We start from the raw sequence: 16,519 nt of genomic DNA on the forward strand, positions 1-16,519 counted from the left end.
AACTGCTGCCTACACCCCACACAGCTGTTTTGACACTTGATAGAGCACTATTTGCAAAATTTTAAAATGTCTAAAATGGTGTCCTCATCCTGTTGATAGTCGCGAGGATGCTGCCATTGGCTAACTTGGCACGGGGATTTCCCCACCCCCAGGAGTCCTTGCAAACCCCCTGCTTGTTTTACTTAATTACATCTAACCTTGTTTTCCTGCATTTCATAACTGGTTTGTCACCTTCTTCCTTCATAAGCAACACACATACATAGTTACTAAAGACCCACAATGTGCACTTTACAAATTGGACTTTAGTGCATGAAGATTTATGCTAGGATAAAAAAAAAGTTAGCTTTTAAGGTCCCACAAGACTCTAGTTCATGACAACTGGGAGTACTCTCTGACCCATGTATCTCAATCCTAGCACATTTACAGAACGAAGCCCTTCTGAGTTCAGCGAGGTTGTGATCACTTACTCAAATCTATTCGGAAAGAGCGCTCTTGCAAATAAAATATTAAAGAATCTCCAGCATTTCTTTTTTCAGGGAAGTGTCAACATCTAATACCTCATTCACTTTTGATTTTCCTGAACCAATCTTCTTGTTTCAGTTTCTACAGTGCACAAGGGAACAAACTGGCCACAGTTCCATTCAATTATTTTTAACACTCGTTCCAGGGGGTTAAACTTCCATTTGCAACTCAGAATGCTGAAGGTCACAACCACCCAGTCTGAAAATAAGTGATAATCCAATCCATAGTCTTCAGAGACGTAGTCAAGCTACCTGTTTTGCAGGATTTCTTCCTCTTTCAGATTACAGGCGAGGCATCAAATGTTCCCTGTGTTACAAAACCTCTACATATACAGAACTATCATGGTGGAAGAAGTTTGGGATTCGTTTTCTCTACAGAGTGATACTTTCAAATATGCAGGGAGTTGTCTACCTGAAAGCACATTCAAGCAGTTCATTCACCAGCGGTCCAAAGAGACACAGTGTGATATCAAATTCTGAATCAGATTCAAGGTTTTGGTCCTAAACTTTAAGGTCTGAGATCTTCATATCTGTGGAACCACATCACCCCATAATGCCCACAGAGGATGCTCCGGTCCTCTAATAGAATCTTCTGGTGGTCCCTGGCCCCAAGGATGTTAGACAGGCCTCAACCAGAGCTACGGCTTTTTCTGCCATGACTCTAGCCTGATGGAATTCTCTGCCAGCTGACACCAGTTCCCTGCAGGACCTTAGACAGTTCCACAGTGCCATTAAGACAGAGATGTTCCACCGGGCCTTTGGTTGGTCTGTCCTCTTCTATCTGCCAGCTCCCCCAACCACTTACCATCCATGTTATGTTTCCATGTGACAGATTTCTGTGAATGAAATTATACAAGATATGCCTGTTTATTGTTGTGTGTGGCAACAGGTCACACAGCAATTTGTCACATGCAATAATCTGCTCACAGACTGCAATTATTATGTGGACTTTATCCCGCATGATTGGATGCAAAACTGCTACCTTCCTTTTAAAAGATTGGGTTCCCCTTTCATGCGAAACCACTTCCTTCTTTCACTCTTTTTAAAAAACGTCCCTCAAATAGCTATACCCAATTTGGAGAATGATTACATTTTTTAGTCATGGCTACCTAAGTACTGTTTTGTGAAAGAATGTATCTCCCTACAATCAGAACTTTTATGAGCACACTTGCATTAAGAGAACACATAATCAGTTTCCAAAGTTCATACCCCAAAGCTTTTGTTTTACTGAAAGCTTAGAAAACAAGCTTAAAAAATTCTACAGCTCAGCCAAATGAAGGGCAAAAAATATATATTTAATTTTCTGCTTGCAACTTCACAAGAACAGCTCTGTTGGTCCAGACCAATGGTCTATCTGTTTCCTGCAGGGTCAAGTACCCTGAAAGATTCAAAACAGGGGCATACAGCTCAAAAGTTCCACAGCCTTGCCTCCAGCATTGTTGTTCAAAGATACATTGCCACTGAACATGGGGGCAAGACTGTTGCTGAGTGGAATAGCCTCTGCTTGGCATGCAGAAAGTCCCGGGTTCAATCCCTGTCATCTCCAGTTAAAAAGACCATGTAGCAGGTGATGGAAAAGTCTTCTGTCTGCCAGCCAGTCTGAGTAGACAATTCTGACAATACTGATCTTGATGGATCAAGGATCTGGTTCAGTATAAAGCCATATGTGTTCATGTGTACGTATTTGTAACATGGAGGTACCATTCAGCCATTGTGAATAATTGCCACTGACATCTCTGTCTCATCCCTTTTAAAACCATCTGATCTAGCAGCCATCACATATCTCATGACAACAAATCCCAAAATCTTCTGTCCAGATTGCCCACCTGTTTCACTGGGGCCTTCTGAGAAAATGTACTCTAAAGATGGGAGGGGCCTATTTGGTTGAGCTTATCTTTGAAGAAGGCTTGAACTTATTTTTAAGTCAATAAACTTAAATATAGGGTATGCCTATTATACAACCAAGCTAAATGTAACCAGCGACATATTGTGAGAGATAATTTGCCTACTTGGCATTTAACACAGGATGTTTCTTACTTATCTAAGGCACCTTAAAATAATTCTATTCAGCTTGATGGAGAAGTTCATGTCTTCAAACCTCGTGGAGGCTCTACCCCTGTGCTGGCTCTAGGACCAACCCCTGAAGCACTAAAAATGAAATGATCCAATGCTGAAGAACCAGTGTGGTCAATTCCCCAAAGTGACTTTGGGGCACAATTCAGTTTTACCACAGTCTTATTCCCTTTATTTTAAAATAATCTCTTGAACACTTCTGCTGATACAACCATGTATCGTTCCTAAAATGGTTGGAATTTGAGGGCTCCACCCACTCTTTTATTGTCAGTAAGGCTATTCTAGCAGATGGGAGCCACGGAGAGAGTTCACGTGGTGGCTGGGCAGCCCCTTGATTTTGACTTGAAATAGTGACACCAAGGAAGGCTTCACTCAGATCAGCAAAGATGTCTCAGCAGAGCAGATAAATAGAGATGGTGCAAATATGCAGGTTCCAGACCATGAAGGACTTTGTAGGTAACCATCTCCAAATTAAGATTATTATGCTCCAAAACTGTAGGTAATAACCCAACACAACTCTAAAAACATAAGAAGTCATGCTTGTATTGATACCAACCAAAGTCCCACTGAATAGATTTAGCCTCTCTCCTGTGCATAAGCATACAGCCTCTCAGATTAATATTTGTGGTTTTTGAATGCAGGAGCGAAAAGAAAGTTCTCAGTTCTCTGACTTTTGTATTCTAATGCCAGCATTTCTCAGAAGAGTAATATCTATGATTAATAGGGGAAAGATATGCAAGATATTTGGCTAATTTCAGAATTAGGGATAACACTGATCTGGCCCAAAGCCACCTGGAAAATTTTATAACTTCAAAATGAGACTTATGCAACAGTAGAGATTTTTCTTATGCTGGCTATCCATTTGTAATAAAAAATACAGCCCCTGTTGTTAAAGGGAAAGGTGATTGTGAGCTGCTTTGAGAATTTTTTCAGTAGAGAAAAGTGGGGCGGGGCAATAAAACCAGCTCTTACTCTCTTTCTGCTAGTACACACTAACTAACGTGATAGCGCTTCTATGACTTGTGGATTCCTCCCACTCCTGGTCCTCCCAGCCCTGCCCTAATTTCAACATATCCCTCTGATATTTGCACTATGCTGTAGAATGGGGAGATGGATTTTCTGTAGAATTTTCAGGTCTGAATGGGAATTCAGCAGACAGACATTTATCCATACATTGACTTAGTATATTGGAGTTGCACAGCAGTGATGATTTAGAGCCAGCATGGTGTAGTGGTTAAGAGAAGGTAGATTCAAATCTTGAGAACCAGGTTTGATTCCTCACTCCTCCACCTGAGTTGCAGGGGCTTATTTCACAAACCAGATGTGTTTCTGCACTCCTACATTCCTTCTGGGTGACCTTGAGCTACTCAGAGTTCTTCGAAACTTTCTCAGCCCCACCTACCTCACCAGGTGTTTGTTGTGGGGAGAGGAAAGGAAAGGAGCTTGTAAGCCACCTTGAGTCTCCTTGCAAGAGAAAAAGGTGGGGTATAAATACAAGCTCTTCTTCTTCTAGTAGCGATTAGGAATCGCTGGATATAGCTAAGCAAGCGAACCAAAGCTGGGGACCAGCACAAAGAGCCCTGAAGATCCCAAGTTCTATCTTGGGTAGTTTGACAAACTTCTGAGAACTGCTACCAATCAAGGTACACAATGCTAGGCTCATTCCGCACATGCAGAATAATGCACTTTCAAACTGCTTTCAGTGCTCTTTGAAGCTGTGCAGAATGGCAAAATCCACTTTCAAACAATTGTGAAAGTGGTTTGAAAATGCATTATTTTGTGTGTGTGGAAGGGGCCCTAGACTCCACAAAAGACAGCATCATCCATTATGCTCGGGCACATACAAAAGAAGTTAAAAAAAACATAGATGTAGTGAGCACACATGATATTCCATTCATGTGAGGCAGGGTTCCCCAATGCAGGGCTTGGGGGCAACATGGCGCCGCTGACACCTTTCTTATCACCCACTAAATGTTTTTAGAAAGTAGGGGGACCACTAGGGGCTTTAGCCCAGTAGGGCTTCTGAATAGCCATTGGAAATTTGATTGGCTGCCGCCACAGTATAAAGATTTTTGTTGTAATACAGAGACAGAGCTCTCTGCCCTCTTTTTTGGTTTTTGGCTTTCACATTACAAGTTCAACGTTCCCCATATCTCCAAGGTCGATAAGGGCAAAGGGAGTATGAAGAAGATTCCCCAAGCAATTTCTGGAGAAAATTAGTAAAAAGAAACAATGGCTCTACGAACTTCTTTTAAAACTGAGACTAGAAAAGAGGGGCAAAATAAAAACTACAGAAATAAAAGAATCATGGAATATGAATAGAAATGAGCAATTATCTCAATTTTCCAAATGCTGGTGTGGGTGTTTTGATTTGGATTTTTTTTCCTAGTCGCCCCCTCCCCCTGAGTTTTGAATTACAGAGTAAATACTGAACTGGGAAGTTCCTGCGTCAAGAAGGCCAGGTTTGTTTCCAATAGCAATAATATGCAAAGCTCCCAAATAGAGCATTGTTCTGTCACCCAAAAAAACAATATTGCAGTGAACATAAAACTCTCCCCTGTCAAAAGCAAACCATGGACTCTATTGTGCCGATGCAAAGATAAGAACAGGAGACCAAAATGAAATAAGAGCTAATCAAACTTCAAGAATAGTACGCAGATGTTGGCAAATAACTGAATTAACTAAAGAGACAAAGCAGATTAAAATATCATTAGGCGAAGGAGACGAAGAGGAGCAACATCAGGAGAGAAATCTGGGAGCCGTCAATAAATTTTTATTACGAGTCAAGGATCACACGTGCATGGAAGAACGTGGCCCTGAGAAAGCCTACGGGTCCCAATCCATGGTCTCATAGCGTGTGAGAGACATCCACCTGTCATATTCCATTGAGATGGAACAACACTTTGCAGATAGTCAAAGCCATATAGCCATATAGTTATTTGTTTGGGTGCTGTGTGGTTTCCGGGCTGTATGGCCGTGTTCTAGCAGCATTCTCTCCTGACGTTTCGCCTGCATCTTCCCCCCCCCCCCCCCCCCCCCCCCCGCCCCTCCTCCCCCCCCCCCTCCTCACCCCCCCCCCCCGCCCCCTCCCCCCCCCCTCCCCTCCCCCTCTCTCCCCCTCCCTCCCCCCCCCCCTCCCCCCCCCCCCCCCCCCCCCCCCCCCCCCCCCCCCCCCCCCCCCCCCCCCCCCCCCCCCCCCACCCCCCCCCCCCCCCACCCCCCCCCCCCCCCACCCCCCCCCCCCCCCACCCCCCCCCCCCCCCACCCCCCCCCCCCCCCACCCCCCCCCCCCCCCACCCCCCCCCCCCCCCACCCCCCCCCCCCCCCACCCCCCCCCCCCCCCACCCCCCCCCCCCCCCACCCCCCCCCCCCCCCACCCCCCCCCCCCCCCACCCCCCCCCCCCCCCACCCCCCCCCCCCCCCACCACTGTGGCTGGCATCTTCAGAGGATCATGATCCTCTGAAGATGCCAGCCACAGATGCAGGCGAAACGTCAGGAGAGAATGCTGCTAGAACACGGCCATACAGCCTGGAAACCATACAGCACCCAAGTGATTCCGGCTGTGAAAGCCTTCGACAATACAATTGTTTGTTTGTTTGTTTGTTTGTTTACTTACTTACTATGCAATTGTTATGCTGCCCTTCCCGATTCAGGCTCAGGGTGGTTTCTAACTTTCAATAAAACATACATAGTAAAACAGTACATCATAAATACCCTATCAATAACTATGAAAATTCAGCTTAAAATAGCATAGAAATTCAGTTTGGCAATTTGGCTTCATCTATGCTCAACAGTCCCTCTTCTTGATGGCATTATAATTAAATTTGGAACAGGGCCCTCACAGAGGGAATCACTGAAAGGAAATGGGGTATGGGTAAGGGAAGGAAGAGGAATGAACATAGGGCAGGTACAGAAAGGGAGAAGGGGTGTGGGAGGGCGGAAGGGATGTAAAGGAAAGGAAAGGGGGACAGGTGATGGTATAACTGTAGCTGCCTCAGCCATATGCCTGGTGGAGCAGTTCCGACTTGCAGGTCCTATGGAATTGCACTAAATTCTGCAAGGCCCTGGTCTCCCCAGCAAGAAGGTTCCATCAGAAAGGGGCGACCAATGAGCCCTGGCTCTGGCTGAGGCTAGACAAATCTCTCTGGAGCCAAGAGTCACAAACATGTTTTTGTTCACTGATCGTCCTATAGATACATGGGCCCAAACCATTTAGGGCTTTAAAAGTTAACACCCAAACCTTAAAGCTGACCTGGTATGCCACCTGGAGCAAATACACCCGGCAAAGCACTGGTTGGGTATGTGCACCCCATGAGGACCCACATTGCTGCATTTTACACCACCTGGAGCTTCCAGATCTGGCCCAAGGGTAGCCCTGCATGGAGCGAGTTGAAGTAATCCATACTAGAGGTGACTGTTCCATAGATCACTGTGCTTAGGTCAGTCTGAGATAGGTAGGCCACCAATTGTTTTGCTTAACATAGATGGTAGAATGCCATGCTAGTGACATGTGCCACTTGAACTTCCATTGGGTATGTGCATGCTAGTGACATGTGCCACTTGAACTTCCATTGATAAGGAGGTATCATCGTACACCTCCAGGCTTTTCATAGTTTGCAGAATAGTCAACTGTGCATCATCCAGAGCTAGTAATTGGCAACCTTGCCCCATCCTGCTCTGACCCAGCCACAGGACCTCCATCTTGTTGGATTTAACTTCAGTCGGCTCTCTTTCAACTACTTCACCATGGCCTCCAGACAACTGGCCAGAGTATCAGAGGCAGAGTCCGGATGACAGTCCATTAACAAAGACAGATGAGTGTCACTGGCATATTGAGGCAACCCAACCCAAACTTCCAGATCAGCCCAGAAAGAGGGTGCATATAGATATTAAATAGTATCAGCAAGAGAACTGCCCCTTGAGAGACACCAAACACCAATGATTTAGTGAATGGAGGTCCACTTGCCGATTGCTACCCTTTGTCCCCAAGCTTGAAGAAATGCATGAAGCCACTGTAGGACTGTCCCACAAATCCCTATGTCAGTAAGGCAGTTGGCCATGATGTCATGATGGAAGTTCAGACTTCTGAGCAATAGTTCCTGTAATCATTCCCCAGTGCTACGCAGAACTTCTCAGACACTGTGCAGAACTGAGTCTGGGAGAGTTCCCCCTTATCTGCACAGCATCAATATGGTGGCCATGCAGCTTACAGGAAGCATTGCTTCTGAACCATGCACCATGACTTTTCAGATATATTCAGAATGAGAAGTATGTCCCTTTTAACTGGAGTCCTAAATGCTGTGAACTAAGCTGTAGTCTTCCAATGAGTGACTCTCTGACACTATGCATTTTTAAAGACTGTATTCAAGGAACACAAACGCTGCCAAAGAACAGATCTGCTCAATACCCATAAGGCAGTATGGAATACAGTAGTTGGCTGCTTTTCTATTAAATGTCTATAGCATCACCCAAGCTTCAGCCATCTCAATAGTGTTATCTCCACCAACATGTTTATTGTTTTCATTGTGCTGTTTTCAGACAGTCTAATATTTAAAATAGCCCTGTGTGGCGAGCAGTATTCTACCTGTCACTAATGTCTATCATTTCCTCCAAAGCACTCCAGATTCAGCTAGTTGAACATCAAATTTGTATGCTTTAGTTTTTTTAAAAAAAATAAAGACTCCAGAAATATATCAGTGTGTGTATTTAACTCAGGGATCCTCTCTACAAACTGAAATATTTATTACCCTTTGGGATATTACTTTTTCACCTAACTTAGAACATGGGTTTTGACATGGGTTTTGATCTCGTTTTCAAAATGAGAAGAACATTCCATGTGTACCTGTTATTTGTTGTGGAATTAACACTGTGGCAATGGAAAACTGGCCTTGTTCCCTCAGATCAAAACACAATTTCCTCCCTGTCTTTACAGAGAAAGCAAAGCAAAGCAGTGTGTGTTTTGCTTCCTTTGTGTTTTCCATTCCTCCCCGCCTTTCCCTACCCAAACAGGGAAAGTTCTGCCCACTCCCGTGCCAGCATTTCCAGGGAACCAACGTTATTTTGATACTTTTGATCTATTACAGGAGTGATATCATGAGTGATGTCATTATAACAGCCTTTAAAAAACCCAAAACAGCAGCAGACCCGGAACTGGGTGAGCAGGCAAAATGGTGGCTAGGCTCAGAGGAAGCAGCCAGGCATGTAAAAGAAGAAACCGAGGGAAACCCCACTGTGAAACACACAGTCATTCTGCAAAAAGTATGTGCACAAAGGATCATTTTCTAAATAAATAAATGTCTCTGTCAAAACAGGATCTAAATTTTGACAGAGCAGGCGAGAGGTAGCAATGGATCTAAGGAACAAAAGCGGATATAAATAGCCATCATGGCTGAACAGAAACACAATTTTTGGAAGCAGTCTACCCTTGAGTACCAGTACAATAGATGGGGCTGTGACCAGATCCAACTTGGCTTTTCTTACATCATTGGAAGATACCTCAGGAATAATCCAACACTCAATTCTCTCTCCAACACCAAAGCCATTACTCTTTCTTATTTATATTTATATATCACTTTTCGACATGAACATTTTCAGCATATTCATTGATACCTTCATTTTGCACATTTTCAGGTAGCGTAATTCGGTCCTTGGGTCTATTCCAATTCATTTATTTCCAGGATTAAATCTCTTCCTCCATCACTTTCTCCCCCATCATTTCCTTTGCTAGCAGTTTTCATACTCGCAAAAGGTTCCCGTTCTGTAAGTTTCCTTATTAATGTGGGTGTCTTCTTCCCTTCTCCTAAGATTGGCTGGAACAAACCTTATAACGTTTTTGTATTTGTATGTTCTCCCTCTACCCTCCCATTCTGGCACATAATTTCCATTACAAATAAGTTTTGCACTCCTGTGACAAACAAACTCTGTCATCCCTCCTTGAAATAAATATGCTTGGGTTTAACAAGGATAATACTGTGAAACACTGAAAATCACATCAGACCTGTATCACAACAAAGCCAATTTAAATCTCCTTGATGCTATTAAATAATAAGGCAGCAATACATCTGCTCTGAATTTACCACTGTCATAGCTCACAAATGCCAGTGTGACACAGAAAAGCTTGACTATTTCTCTTTTCTCTTTCCTTTCCTTTTTTTGAAAACAATGTTTTCAAAAGTATCTGGCAACCAGAAGGATTTGGCTGGTATTTTCAATCACAGCTGGTATGCTGATGAGCCCTGACCTGGATAGTCCAAGTAAGCTGAATCTTGTCAGATATCAGAAGCTAAGCAGGGTCAGCCCTGGCTGGTACCTGGATGGGAGACCACCATGGAAGCCCAGGGTCACCACACAGAGGAAGGCAATGGCAAGTGACCTCTGAACATCTCCTGCCTTATAAACCCTATGGCAGTGGTGGCGAACTTATGGCACGTGTGCCAGAGGTGGCACTCAGAGCCCTCTCTGTGGGCACACGCGCACAGAGTTCGTCATGAAGGGGGAGCGGAAAATCAATCCCCCCCCCCATACACACACATATCTAGGCTGGCCTTGCTTCTGAGTAAGCCCTCCTAGGGTCATGATTCACCCATTCGAAGCGTTGCACGGTTGCTTCACCAAGCTTACTCCCAAGTAACGCACGCCTTGGAGCAAACCGTTCTTTTTTAAACTAAAACCTCTGTATGCAGGTTCAATTGCCATGTTGGCACTTTGCAATAAATAAGTGGGTTTTGGGTTGCAATTTGGGCACTCAGTCTCGAAAAGGTTCGCCATCACTGCCCTACGGGGTCACCATGAGTCAGCTGTAAGTTGATGGCACCTTACATACATATGCGCACACATACACACACACTAAGAAGTCCAGTGAAAAGCATTAAGTAACAGGAATATATCTCAGGGGTCGCAGAAACCGGCAGGGCTGTGCTTTGGCTGTGAAAGTACACGCCTCACTCACCCTTCTAAGGCTGCTTGCTACAATGAGCTTAAAAGGTCTTACTTTCAGGATTTCCCTGCTAGAAGATTCACTCTGCCATTTAGGAATGTGAAATATTATTGCCATCCTATGACGAATTTGACATTGCTGCTTAGGAATCTGAAATATTTTTCCCAGCTCTGGGATTCTAGTCTATGTTTAGCAAGGGAAGTCATCCTCCTCTCTCATCCTTCCTGAAGATAGAATGCTGCATCAACAATCCACAATGTGTGTTTTGGCTGAACTCAACAGAGAGTCCAAACTAATTCGACCAGCTACCAACAAGAGTGCTTACAGTGACTATATTACGTGCCACACATTCTTAGACAGTGCTTTCCTGAGTGGACAAGGAAATCCAAGAAGTGAATGACATTTGAATCTCCGTCTAGGACCTGGGAAGTCTATATTCAAATCTGCTACCTACTCCTTGGAGTAGCACAAGGTGTGCGATTTATTAATACTTTTGTTGAAGTCGTTAAAAAACAATGTAAAACGCTTAATAAAACCTCTGAAAAAAACAGGAAATTCAGATCCTGAAATTATATATACTAGGCATGCTTACACATTTTCCACATTTAATGGCATGACTAATGGTAAAGAAAGGCTAATCTTTTATTCATTCATTTCATATCATAATAGTTATTTATAATATTTGTTTATAATAGCTACATAAATATTGTGTGCTCTTTGATATTTATTGTATAAAACTTCCGTGAACCAAAAGCAGGAAGAGGGAAGGAAGGAAGAGATGAGTCAGTGTTCCATTCTCATAGCACTCTGTTACATGTCCAAGGTAATGCCAATCACCACTTTGGGGTCAGAAAGGAATTTTCCTCCAGGCCAGATTGGCCAGGGATCCTGGAGGAGTTTTCTACCATCTTTTGGGCATGGAGCAGGGGTCACTGGGTGAGTGAGGAGGAGGCAGTTGTGAATTTGGTCAGGGGGTTTGACTAGTTCTATGTTCTTATAGTTTTACACCTCCACAGACTGTAATAAAAATTGGTGTAATATCAATATTTTCAGATAACAATGGAGATTAAGAAGAGAAAAGGTTGTAGATCAGTCCAAAACACCCATCCTCCCTTTTCCACCCCATTCATCCTCTGATCTTCTTATTCTATTCATGCCAGGCCACACATCACCTTTCCAGGGGTCAAAAGTAGCTGTTGGGAGGAGGGGGCCATGAGGAACATCTTCTACTGATCCCTGATTGGATACATCTCTTTATCTCAAAGCAGATACTCTAAGAAATAATCACAATGCTGAAAAGGGAACACAAGCATATCTTGGACTGGATCCAGAACAAAACTTTCACTTACGCTTGAGTTCTAGTACAAGCAGCAAAGCAAGAAAAAGATCATGGTAGTGGCTTGCAGTGTGTCAAACTAATTATATCCCCACTTACGTTTCTGCCTGAACAAGATTTTGTGCTTCCAGTTTCTGGGCACTATAATATGTAGGTCAACGTTCATCTGTGCAACTAGGTTGTGCATAGCACTGCTGAATCCAAACCACTGTTCAACTGTTTACTTAACTGCCCTCAGGAGGAACTCAGAGACAATGCAGAGTAGTGGTCACATTGTCAGACTAGGGGTCAACCTCTACTCAGCTATGATCACTGGGTGATCATGGGCCAGTCACACTCTCAACTTAACCTGCCTCACAGATGTATTTTCAAAGATCTTCATAGCTGGAATCAACTGGCTGTTGTTCGTTTTCCAGGCTATGTGGCTGTGGTCTGGTAGTTTTTGCACCTAACATTTCACCCACATCCATGACTGGTATCTTCATGTGTTTCTCTCCATTTCACAGTGTGGAATTATTGTGTTGTGGAGTATGTGTCTTAGGGTGGGGGGTGGAGTTCATTTGCATTTCCATGTCTTTGGGTTTTGGTGTTTTTTAGTGCTGGTAGCCAGGTTTGGAGGATTTTCAGACTCTTTTCCTTTTTATTGAAACTGTCCCAGTGTTTGTGCACTTCAAAGGCTTACCTGGGTAAACTGACATAGTAGTATTATCAAAGGCTTAATGTATTGTTGAAGGCATTCACAGCTGGATTCAACTGGTTGTTGTGGGTTTTCCAGGCTGTGTGGCCATGGTCTGGTAGATCTTGTTCCTATCGTTTCGCCTGCATCTGTGGCTGCCATCTTCAGAGGTGTATCACAGAGAGAAGTGTGTTACACATTGTCCACTGTGTAGTCATCACCATTGTCAAGAATGTCTGTATCTTCAAGCAAGATCCTATGCCCGGCTTGGTTTAGAGCATGCTCAGTTACTGCTGATTCCTCAAGTTGGATTAGTCAGCAGTGCCTTTCACGTTCTTTAATTCTTGTCATAATGTTACATTTTGTATCCCCTATGTATATTTGTCCACAGCTGCATGGTATGCAGTAGACTTCTGCCACGGTAAGGGGGTTGGTCTCTCTTGTCCTTTGCTGATCATAGCATTTGTTGTATTTTTCTGGTGGATCTGAAGACTGAGGGCTGAAGATGTCAAACTCAGAAGTCATTAGTAGCTATACGTGCTCTAAACCAAGCTGGACATAGGATCCTAACTTCACAAAACAGAAATTTTTGACATCACTGACAGCTACTATGTCAGATTGCACAGGGAAGTCACTGAAATACACAAAAACTAGGACAGATTCAACAAAAAGGAAGAGAGTCTGAAAATCTACAAAACCTGGCTAACAGTGCTAAAAAATACCCAAACCAAAAACAGAGACATTCAAACGCAACTGCAAATGAACTCCATTTGGAAATATGCTAATACAGTTGCAAGTGCTGCCATGAATGAACTCCACCCCCACAAATGCAAATGTGCCTCCCCCTCCCCCCCATACAATCACTCCACACTGTGCCATGGAGAGAAACACATCTTCCCACAACATGCCTCTGGAGAAGGCATCTCTAGATGCAGATGAAATGTTAGGGGCAAAAAACTTCCAGACCACAACCTGGAAAACCCACACAGCCAGTTATCTCATATTGTTGTTGTGAAGATAAAATGGAGAAGGGGATAAACTGCAAACTACTCTGAGAAGAAAAGGAGGAAAAAAAACCCCAAAATAGTTAACATACTTCTCAGACACACAATGCTAGCCACTGGGAATTTTATCTGAGATAGAAGAGGAATGGCTGTAACTAGTCACAGCTTCAGCTTCCTAAGATAGCAAAAAATAGGAGAAAAGAACAGAAGTGTTTGGTCTCTCTGAAGAATGGATTTGGGATTAAAACTGGGCAATGACTGGCAGTGAAGCAACAAAGTAATAGAGTGCAGTACTCATTTTAAAATCAACACATTTCAGTAACATGAATGAATCAATGGCGTACGGGGTCCAAATGGCACCCAGAGACAAAAAACCCTCTGGGCGCCCCCCCCCCCCCCCCCGCAGAGCTCCGCTTACTTGCACAGCCCCTTGTCCCCCTCGCTCACTTACCCTTTCCTTTCCTTTCCTTTCCTTTCCTTTCATTCATTCATTCATTCATTCATTCATTCATTCATTCATTCATTCATTCATTCATTTATTATTGCATTTATAAACCGCCCCATCCCCTAAGGGCTCTGGGCGGTGAACAACAAGTATTACAAGAGGCTCGGCTTAAGCAATCTTTGGAGCACTGCCCTTTTAAGAAAATCATAGAGACAAGCTGCCCAAGAGGCAGCTTCCCTGAAGTCGAGCATCAGAGCATGCGGGGAAAAGAAAGGGTGAGTGAGGGCGGGCGAGCGGGCAGGAGCCTGTTGGGTGCCCCCCACAGGCGTGCGCCCGGCCACATGGGTGGCTCCATGTCTCCATAGGCAGTACGCCACTGGAATTAATGGCTCAGACTTGTGAATTCATGAGTTTCAGTTTCCACGGGGACCTTAATTCACACTTTCTACAGCCCAAATTTGGATGGACATGTTGAATGTGTAGCTCTTTGGGAGAAGCAACCAGCCCAGGAGGTGATCATATTTCTGCACTTCAACATGCACATGTTCCATCAGAGCTCCAGTTTCCATGCTAGATCCCTATAACATTTCTAAGCATCTTGCTTGTTTTCTGTACTAAAGACCTAAATGGGTTGGCTGCAATTTCCCTAGGAGGCACAAGCTCTGTTCTGCTTCACAATTACTGGGGATACATAGTTAATAATATCCGTTCCATGTGCTAGGTTAGGACCTTCTCAGTAGCTTCATTCTCTCAGACCTGCCAAATCTGAAATATCTTTTGAAAGTCATGGAGAAGGATAATAGTGATTAATTTAGCCATTTTGTAATAGCTGTCTTTTAAGCTGGTGTACAATGGGCAAGAATCTTTTCACATGAGTTCTCTCTTTTTTCATTTCGCTAGAAGACATATTTGCAGCTCAAGACCAATAAAAAGCTGATTATGGAATATCTCACTTCCTGAAATGAGTTTGGATTAATTATTTCTCAGGCTACTAAAAGAAATAGTTATCTACTCTCAAAATCTCTCTGTGTCATCCAGATGAAATCCTGGAGGAGGGGTTGAGTAGCATGAGACTGGAGGTGGGAAAATGTTGTCCCAAGTTTCAAAAAGGGACAAGAGAATCATTTGGAAAACTACAGACCAGTCAGGCTTATTCCAATACACATTATTCAGCAGTTGTTCTATAAGCATCCTGAAAACTGTGCATGATTAGCAGAATCCAGCTCATATGTGTCAAGAACTAAGCCAAGAATGTTTTTGACAGGGGTTACTAGCCTAGTAGATCACGGAACATTGCCAAACTTCACATGGCATTGGGAGAATTCAGTAAGGGCTCATTCTCAGAGCCAAACTACACATGGTATTGGGAATCTTTGATCCCAAATTGCATGCAAAAGGATGCAATGAGTACTGGGTAATATGAATCAAAGACATGGTACTGGAGGAAAGGAGGCTTTCGCTCATTCCTCTCAAGTCATTCCCCTGATCAAAAATGGCACCCTTGAACTGGCTTTTAGTTTAGATATTGGAAAAATACAAGGTTCATGGACTGCGAAAAAGGAAGGCCTTATAAAATAGCGAATCGAATGGGGGAAAGCATCAGTCACTTTCCCAGAACCAGGGTCCCAATCCTTATTTCCTCTCACTCACTTACAAATTACAAACCAGGGGAGCCAATCATGAATTCACAGTATTGTGAGTAGTGCGGGCAATGGCGAATCAGAGGTGGAGGTCATTTGACTCAGGTACCATTCACCTGGATCATGTGGGGGGCACATTTTGGCCATCTGACCCCTCCACTCAACCTTGCTATCCAGCCCGCTCTGCTTCCCGTCCAGGTGCTCTGCAGGGCTCCGCTGCTCTGAGAAGCAGCTGCCTCAGGCTGTCCTGTCTGGTGTATGGAGCCCCTTCCCACAAGTGCAAGGGCACCTTCCCTCATCCCTACATGGGCACTGGACCCGTCTGTGGGCAAAAAGAAAACGGGGCCTTGCCCTCTCTTATGCCAGGCCGTGGCTTCACACATCTACCAGCTCACTTGGCCTCCGTCCTTCCAGATAGCTGCTTCTGTGGCCCACTGAGCCCGGTCGACAAAGAAGAAGAGTTTGGATTTATACCCCCCCTTTCTCTCCTGTAGGACTCAAAGGGGCTTACAATCTCCTTGCCCTTCCCCCCTCACAACAAACACCCTGTGAGGTAGGTGGGGCTGAGAGAGCTCAGAAGAACTGTGACTAGCCCAAGGTCTGGCGTGTGTGGGAGTGCACAGGCTAATCTGAATTCCCCAGATAAGCCTCCACAGCTCAGTTGGCAGAGTGGGGAATCAAACCCAGTTCCTCCAGATTAGAATTCACCTGATCTTAACCACTACACCAAAGCTGCTGAAGCCAATAGAGAAGAGAGGCCAAGCCGAGGGAAGTGGCCAGTTAAGGGGTAAGTGCCTGGCCTGGGACTGCTACAGTGCAGTCCAGAGGGAAGTGGCCAGGCGGTGGCTCCTGATTGTTCTTTGAGTCCTAAGCCATGCCTGGCTCTG

The 16,519-nt window shown here is 44.4% G+C and overlaps 1 protein-coding gene across 3 annotated transcripts in view; it reads right to left on the reverse strand.

Annotated features, from left to right (window-relative positions):
• Positions 1-16,519, reverse strand: part of PGR (progesterone receptor) — a 73,878-nt gene that overhangs the window by 45,797 nt on the left and 11,562 nt on the right. Inside the window, exon 1 of one of the 3 annotated variants that reach the window (XM_048495274.1) lies at positions 9,205-9,287. The exons of the other annotated variants lie outside the window; for them this stretch is intronic. Within the exon in view, the coding sequence (XP_048351231.1) occupies positions 9,205-9,262 (58 nt within the window). The 5' untranslated portion in view covers positions 9,263-9,287. Of the gene's footprint in view, positions 1-9,204; positions 9,288-16,519 lie in introns of those variants that run through there. 3 annotated transcript variants of the gene reach the window in all.

The sequence above is a fragment of the Sphaerodactylus townsendi genome, linkage group LG04 (genome assembly GCF_021028975.2).
Source record: "Sphaerodactylus townsendi isolate TG3544 linkage group LG04, MPM_Stown_v2.3, whole genome shotgun sequence".
NCBI lineage: Eukaryota > Metazoa > Chordata > Lepidosauria > Squamata > Sphaerodactylidae > Sphaerodactylus > Sphaerodactylus townsendi.